This window comes from Oreochromis niloticus, linkage group LG12, assembly GCF_001858045.2.
Source record: "Oreochromis niloticus isolate F11D_XX linkage group LG12, O_niloticus_UMD_NMBU, whole genome shotgun sequence".
Classification (NCBI taxonomy): domain Eukaryota; kingdom Metazoa; phylum Chordata; class Actinopteri; order Cichliformes; family Cichlidae; genus Oreochromis; species Oreochromis niloticus.
Genome location: NC_031977.2, coordinates 32,458,737 through 32,467,388, shown reverse-complemented (window position 1 = coordinate 32,467,388; position 8,652 = coordinate 32,458,737). Strand labels below are relative to the sequence as shown.

General features: G+C 40.3%; 1 protein-coding gene across 1 annotated transcript; it reads left to right on the top strand.

Moving 5' to 3' along the window:
- Positions 1 to 1,877: 1,877 nt before the first annotated feature.
- On the top strand, positions 1,878 to 5,314 carry LOC109204394 (natterin-3-like). Its single transcript, XM_025896830.1, has 4 exons — positions 1,878 to 1,894; positions 2,049 to 2,343; positions 2,452 to 2,529; positions 3,873 to 5,314. The coding sequence occupies exons 2-4, from the start codon at positions 2,325 to 2,327 to the stop codon at positions 5,030 to 5,032; spliced, it is 1,257 nt and encodes a 418-aa protein (XP_025752615.1). The 5' UTR covers positions 1,878 to 1,894; positions 2,049 to 2,324; the 3' UTR covers positions 5,033 to 5,314.
- Positions 5,315 to 8,652: the final 3,338 nt, after the last annotated feature.

The window sequence follows — 8,652 nt, the reverse complement described above, 5'->3', positions numbered from 1 at the left end:
CCACCCAACCCAGGTGGCCTTGCATGGAATGGGAAGGAACAGACTAAACACAGTCGTTATCAGGGTGTTTTGTTCAGCTCCAGCATTGCAGCTGGCGCCAAAGGGGTATCCGCATAAGTGATGTTATTTTTTTACTTTAGTGCGAACAGCTCATATGAATTTCAAAGCAGTTCTACAGTCCAACACTGGTCTCTCAATCTCCCGTTGGAGAGCCGTGAGCTTCGCCATACTTGCGTTCTGTGATGTTGTCACTTCTTGTGCTCAAGGAGCCAATGTCTGAGAACTCACGGCAGTGTGCCTCCCTGAGATGTCATCCAATTTTGCGCCCAGAGATGTTATTCCGGGCTAGCCCTTCCAAGATGTATCCAGTCTGCAGTCAGAGATCTTATTCTGAGTATTCACAGCAGCCGTAGCCTCTCCAAGATCTTATCTGTGCTGCACTCAATGAGCCCATTTTGAGAAACTCATGCCTCTCCCATCGTTCCACTCCCAGCGGGCAGCCTTGTGGGGGTTTGAACAGCTGGTTCCGCTTTCTTAATTCTTCGATAAGTCAGGGCCAAGCCAGCTCCGATCAGCCAGAACCCTGTTACCATGGTTCCGAATAGGTAGATATCTTCAGCACTCAGGCTCACCCAAGCCCAAACTTCTCGATGAGAAAGGGGTGTCAATTGCATTTAGGGACCAGTTGATCCAATCCATAATTCTCTTTTAGGTTTTAGAGAACAGACTGTGAGAGAATGTTCCAGGGAAAATACAAAGAAAAACACGAGACTAGACAAGGACATAAGCAGGGAAGATAAGGGAGAGGAGAAAAAGTGCGTCCGCCTCCTCCGAGAGCCAAAGAGGAATAGTGGCCACTTTCATGAGTGAATCATATAAGCCTTATATGATTCACTATATGAAGTAGGCCACATCTTATGCAAGTCTTTTATAAATTTTTACTATTTCTTTTCCATATGGGTAGGTGAGGCCATAAAGGGCAGAAAGTTTACTAAATAAGAAAACAGAACCTTCACATAGGATGTGTCTTCTGCTTTCATGCTTCGCAGCATCATTTATTCTTACAATAATCACACGGTTGTTGTACATTTAATGGCTGCAGCACTCCCACTGCCTCACTCAACAACACAACACAAGCAGAGTACAGGTTTTAAGCCAGTGAGGCGTGATTGCAAATGCAGCTGCAGGTGAGTCCATCCTACCTGCAGCGACATCGCAGACCACACCCCGCCACAATTATAAACTTTGTCCTAATTATGTCCTGGGTTTTAACTATTTAATAATAATCATGAAAATTAATTTAGATATTCAATGACGTATTCACCTTATTTATTGAAAAGTATCAGTATTGATATTGGTATCGGCGATACTAGCCCGTATTTACTTGGTATCGGATGGATACCAAAATATGCAGCATCTCACACCACTAAATTGTATCAGCACCTTGATCCTCCAGGAACTGCCTGCATATCCTCGCCACATTTGCATTGCCGTGCACCAGGAGGAACTGGGACCTGCTGCACCAGTGTAGGGTTTAACAATTGGCCCAAAGATTTCATCCTAATACCTAAAGGCAGTCAGTGTCATTGCCTATCATATCGAGGTTTGTGTGTTCTTCCTCAGACGTCTACCACCGGTGAGTTACAGTGAGAATGTGAAGATGATGTTGATCTTTTCCCAGAAACACCTCGTTTATTTAACATCAAGAGTGGCAGATTAATGGCCAAGCATGAAACAAACTGGTAAAATAATTAATTTGTCTTCCACGTTCTGTTAAATTTATTTCTGGATGACCAAAAATAAGTATATTTTATAGGTGCTGCAGGAAAGAAAAAATCTGTAAAGGCAGAGAGTTGGCACTATCTCCTCATCATTTTCACAAATCACACCAAAGGTGAAGTATTGATATCAATAAGTAAAAAAAAATGTATGTTCCATCACAGAAATGTAACAGGAAGATATTTGCAGGAAATGGCAAAACAAAAAACAAAAAAAACCCAAAACCTTGTATTTGATTCTTTTTTGTGTACTTTATTAATCTCCTGTAGGAAAACTACTCTCTATATTTAACCCATTCACTCAGTGAAGCAGTGGCCAGCCACCAATCCAGCGCCCGGGGGAGCAGTGTGCAGGGCGGTACCTTGCTCAGGGTTACCTCAGGGTAGCCATTCGGTAGATTTGAATCCCCGACCTTCCCATCATGGGGCAAATGCTCTACCTAACGAGCTATCGCCTTCCCCTCATTATTTGCCCACTGGCCTCCTTATAAGAGAGTGGAACAAGGAAGTCAGGAGCCAGTTGAAGCAACTGGAAGCAGACTGAAGATGCATAACTGCTGCGAAGGTGAGCACTGCTTATTGTGTTCTCTGTCAATTTCAATAAACACTATACATTTTTTAAAAAGGTTGCAAATTTAAAGATTGTTTTTCATGTCCGGCATAAATTTGCCAGTGTTGCTGCTGGTGATCCTGCTAGTTCTACCCTCAGCCAGTCCTCATGACACTGAGAACACTACACAGCAGAAAGATGGTAAGCACAACCTGCCAGCAGAAATTTGGTAAATTATATGCTTATGATCAAATGTGTGACCTTCATACAGAGGCCAATAAGTTAATTTCATACTGCTTTGAAAGGGTTTAAAAGTAAAAGTTATAGTGTGTCAAACAGATGTAGAGCACCGCGCCCAAGCAGCAAATACTTTCAGTGACAAAAGCAGAATGAAAATTGGATTCTCCCCCTTAATTGGAGCTGGGTCCAGCCATTAGCTAATCTTACAACCAATCACTCTCCCAGAAAAGAGCAGAAAAACAACCCCTCCCTTCCTTCCTAAAGATAAAACTTATTCCAACCTGGTAATTATCCAGTAGCCTGGTATTGCATGGGTGCGGTGTTCTCTTTCAACACTATTCTAAAATATAAAATTGTGTAGTGTAAAATAAAATATAAATATGTGATAAAATGTAAAATATAAATATGTGCTGTTGGGTATTTATGGAATATAAAATACTGAGGTCTTGATGCATGCTCAATCATCCAGGTAAGTACATCTCCAAAAGTTGATTCTGTTCATCTGGACGTAGCGTTTTGTGGGAGAAACGTTTCATCACTCATCCAAGTGACTTCTTCAGTCTCAGCTGACTGCAGGTTTCCCCAATCTTATAAACAGTACATTTGCATAATGACTTAAACCAGCCCACTGAAGGAACAATGGGCTGGGAGGTCAGTTCCTTAATCATAATTATGCAAATTCTCATGGCCATTGATCAACAACCACTGATCAATGGCCATGAGTACCATTCACACATGACTGCTGATTCCCCAACTCTCTGTGAATGGCATTCATGGCCATTGAACCTGCAGTCAGCTGAGACTGAAGAAGTCACTTGGATGAGTGACGAAACGTTTCTCCCACTGAAAACGATACATCCAGATGAACAGAATCAACGTTTGGAGATAAAATACTGAGGTATATTTGTATTAAATATATTGAGTTAGATTCCAACACATGTTTAGATTCACAATCATATTTTAGAAGGAAATATGTATAAGTAAAGTAAAATATATTTCCTTAATAATATAATATGGAAGGATATATGGTAATAAAATGATAATATATCATATTTATGTATTTTTTTCCTATTGATGCTATTTAATGATGCTATTGTACATTGTGTTTCAATAGCACCTGGTCATCAGGCAAAATGATGCCAATTAAAGCAATTATTTTAAAATCTCAAAATTTTATTATATACTGCCAACTTATACTCTGGTGGTTAATGATTTTTCCAACATTTTACTTTTTGTGTGCCTGCATTTTAAAATTTCATGCACATCCTTTTCCTTTTTTTATCCACTGTTAACCACATGAACAGATTCCAGGGGCATCCCTCCAATTGCAGTGAACAGACCGATGGTAACAAATCTGCCACTTCTAAGTGATGCTAAGTTAAAACAGAAGAGGCGAGTTCAGTATTCTCCATTTGTCCCTATCAATGGCACTAACTTGATGTGGGTGACCTGGAACAACTCTCTTCCTAATCATGCCGTCTCGATTTACAATGACTATACTAATCGAGTTGATTATATCTGTAAGTACAAGTGTGATGCTGGTTTTTATACGCCCAGCAAGGGTCCTTATTGCTACTATCCTAGTGCAATAGAAAACAGAGGTTTTCCATTTGAAACATTGGTTAACAAAGACAACTTTGAGATCCTGGAGTGGAAGGCTGCTAAGGACGGTTCAGTACCGAAGAATTCAGTCTGGACCTGCTCAGGGAAGCAAATATATGTGGGCAAGAACCATTATGGACTGGGGAAGGTGTCCACTAAAGATACGGTTTTCTACTTGCCTTATGACAAAGAAGAACATTGGTACTACAAGTATGAGGTCCTGACCATCAGTGGAAATGTAATCAGCCAACTGCTCTATAATGTCAGATACAACAAGGATCATTCTGAAATCTTCAAATTTCCTCCTGAGGTCATGCATCAAGCAACCATGAGCAACTATGAATGTCACCCAGTAGTGAAAACAGAGACACTCTCAAAGACATATCAGGTGCAGCAAAGGTGGGACTTCACCTTTTCTTTCAAGCTTGGTGGTAAAATAAGCATTGAGGCTGGCATCCCATCCATTGTTAAAGGAACTCTTGAAGTCAGCACAGAGGTGCAGTTTCAGTTTACAACGGGAACCACTGTGACAGAGAGTATGACTGACAGTGCCTCTGTGGAGCTTACCGTGCCACCAAACCACTCCTGTGAATTTTCCACTGTTCGGCACAAAGAAAAGGTTGATATCCCATTCACAGCACTACTGAGGCGTACTTACGATGATGGAGAGATCCACACAACGTCAATCACTGGGACATATGACAGCATTCAGGTTGGAAAAATCCAGACTGTGGTCAATCGATGTGAACTTCTAGTAAATTTCATGCCTTGTCCAGTCCAATGCAAATCCAGTGTGATCTCTGATGATGTAAACCTTGTTTTTCTTCTCTTTACATCATTTTCCTGTTCATACTGGATTTGAATCAGTTTGCTGTGACCTCTGCTATTGTCCATTGGCGTTGAATTAGACTGAAATCAATTTTGAGACATTGTACTATTATGAAATAAATACAGCAATTAATTTTTTTTACCAAAAGATTAGATTTAATTTACATTTTACCAACTTTTATGCAAACCTTTCTAATGACTGTAAAGACCTATGAGCTTTATCATTCCTTCATGTTGGCTTCACTTTTTAGACCTGGAAACGACAATATTGTTTTACCATTTATTGTATGTTTATGACAGGAAACACACTCTTGATTTTACCTAGCAGATGTTGGCAGTGTAGTTGATGTACAAGTGTGTATGAGAAGTAGCTGGTTGTAGTTAAAGGCCAGTATAGCAGCTGTTGCTAGAAATTCTCTGGTGCTGCTGATTTCGAGCCTGAAACCAAAATGACAGAAACCATAAGGCATAAAGATCATGGTGCTGTGTGCCTAAGATTTATAGAAAAAATATTTTACTGCCACTAAAAACCCTAAAAGAGTAATAATGATAGAACAAGTGAAATGCAATATTGGTTAAAAAAAAGAAAAGAACACCCATTTGAAAATTTTAAGGTTTTACATAACTGGACATATTCTGGTCCTTATCTTAGTGATGAGAAGTCAGGGAAGTATCATTGAAGCCTCCATTTCTGCCTATACATGTTTCCTCAGTAGAACCGCTGTGGCAATTTCTTGAAAGTCTTTTTGAGCTGATTTTCAACCTTTGCTTTGTGTTGTCGGTTTTGTGTTTATATATAAAACCTAAAAGACAGATTGCACGAATAATGTCATGCGTAAATCAACCGTCAGGAACCATGAATGCCAACCTGAAAGCAATTCCCTCTCAAAGACCTATCAGGTGGAGCACAGGTAGAACGTTTACTTTTCTATCATGATTAGTAGAGCAACCATTAAAACTGGCATCTCCTTTATTGCTGATGGATGAACTGAGTTTGGCACTGAGGGCATCACCTCAGGGACAAACTCAATTCGCTTCAGCATCAGTGATACTGTCTCTGTGGAGCTCACTTCCTTGCCAAACCACTCCTGTAACATGGTTCTGTACAAATAAAAAGCCAACATTCAGTTTAAAGCACTCTTTAGAGGTATCTACGAAAATTGGAGATGTACACAAAACATCCATCATTGGGATGTGTAACAGTGTTCAGGTTGAAGAAGTCAGGGTTGCAGTGAATCAGTGTAATATCCTAGATGCATCTAAACCTTGTCCATGGCATGTAAAAAAGTATGATGTCTAACAAGTTTTTTTTTTAATTAGGAAGGGTTGCACTTTTTCCTAAAATTAAGCTTCTGTTCTTTTACAATATAAATCAACTTAGTATAGCTACTTCAGACGATTCTGATCAAATAGAATATAACTCAATATTCGTTTATATTTAGCACCTCAAACATGTTGTACAGTACATGATTTAATAAATGTTTTTATCTTTACACCTGTGTTTGTTTATTACCGACCTTCACTATGATGTTCAGAAAACTGCTGTGTTGGGATACCTGGGTCTGGTGACCCATTGTTTATGTTTGGATTATCAATGTTCTTTGATGTAGTCTTTCTAATGGTATAGTCCTTTGTATTTCTATCTCCCAAAGTTATCTTTAGTATTTCCTGGTTTCTAGTTCTTAGGTTTTGTTACTGTGCCTCCCCTGTGTTTGTCATCTTTTTCATGTCCGTGTCTCAGTGTGTGTCTCATGTTTCCTGTTTTACTTTGATAGTTCCTGGGTTAGTGTATTCTGTTTTTCTTCCTCCTGGTCTCGTGTGTCTGTCTGTGTGTGATTAGTCCCAACTGTATTTCCCTCCTGGCCCTCATTCTCTGCTGTGTGTTCTGCCTGCCTGTTTAGTTCATGTTTTGTTGGAGTCCAGCAATAAATTTTTAGAGTTGAGTTCTGCTGGTGAGCCTGAATTTTGGGTCCATTCTTGCCTGTTGTACACAGCAAACATGAGATGCTGAGCAGAAAAAGTTGTCCTCACTTTAATTTTACATATACAGTGGGATGCAAAAGTTTGGGCAACCTTGTTAATAGTCACTATTTTCCTGTATAAATCGTTGGTTGTTACAATAAAAAATGTCAGTTAAATATATCGTATAGGAGACACACATAGTGACATTTGAGAAGTGAAATGAAGTTTATTGGATTTACAGAAAGTGTGCAATAATTGTTTAAACAAAATCAGGCAGGTGTATAAATTTGGGCACTGTTGCCATTTTATTGATTCCAAAACCTTTAGAACTAATTACTGGAACTCAAATTGGCTTGGTAAGCTCAGTGACCCCTGACCGTACACACACAGGTGAATCCAATAATGAGAAAGAGTATTTAAGGGGGTCAATTGTAAGTTTCCCTCCTCTTTTAATTTTCTATGAAGAGTAGGAACATGGTGTTCTCAAAACAACTCTCAAATGACCTGAAGACAAAGATTGTTCACCATCATGGTTTAGGGGAAGGATACAGAAAGCTGTCTCAGATATTTAAGCTGTCTGTTCCCATAGTTAGGAACATATTGAGAAAATTAAAGACCACAGGCTCAGTTCAAGTTAAGGCTCGAAGTGGCAGACCAAGAAAAATCTCGGATAGACAGAAGCGACGAATGGTAAAAACAGTCAGAGTCAACCCACAGACCAGCACCAAAGACCTACAACATCATCTTGCAGCAGATGAAGTCACTGTGCGTCGTTCAACCATTCGGTGCACTTTACACAAGGAGATGCTGTATGCGAGAGTGATGCAGAGGAAGCCTTTTCTCCGCCCACAGCACAAACAGAGCCGCTTGAGGTATGCTAAAGCACATTTGGACAAGCCAGCTTCATTCTGGAATAAGGTGCTGTGGACTGATGAAACTAAAATTGAGCTCTTTTCAAGAGCAACAGATGCAGGAATTTACAGAGACACGGAGAAATGGACCTGCCCTGTCGAGCACTGGGAGAAAACCACTGCTTGAGCGGGAACGGGAGAGCAGCGAGCACAAGTTTCACGGGAGCGGAGACACAGAGCACGAGCACTGAGAAGGAGACACGGCACGGGAGTTGGAAATGCACGGGGATTTATTGTTGTGTACTATTTACTTCACTGTAAATAAACGCACTGCTTTCATCACAAGGAGCTCTGCATTTTGGGTCCTCCTTCCCCACACACCCACGGTCTGCCACGCAGACCATGACAAGAACAATCAATTTTTTTTTTTTTTGCCACACTTACAGATTATGCCGTTTCAAGAGCAACAGATGCAGGAATTTAGAGACACGGAGAAATGGACCTTCCCTGTCGAGCACTGGGAGAAAACCACTGCTTGAGCTCTTACATGGCGCTCCCTGTTAACCCACTAAATGGCAGGCTTTGCCCAGAGAGGAGCAGGGATAAACATATTTACTGACACGTTGCTACAATTAATTACAGAATGAATGATTATGACACGTCATATAACAAACTTATAAAAAACATACCTCAGAAATAACCCAAGGGACAGAATAATGTGCCTGCAGTTAAACACTATAACCTCCCCCACCATTCAACAGGCCGGGGAGGAGGATAGAAACAAAAGAATGTCTTTGATCATGCAGTTTGAAACAAGGCTTACAAATTTAAGTACAACAAT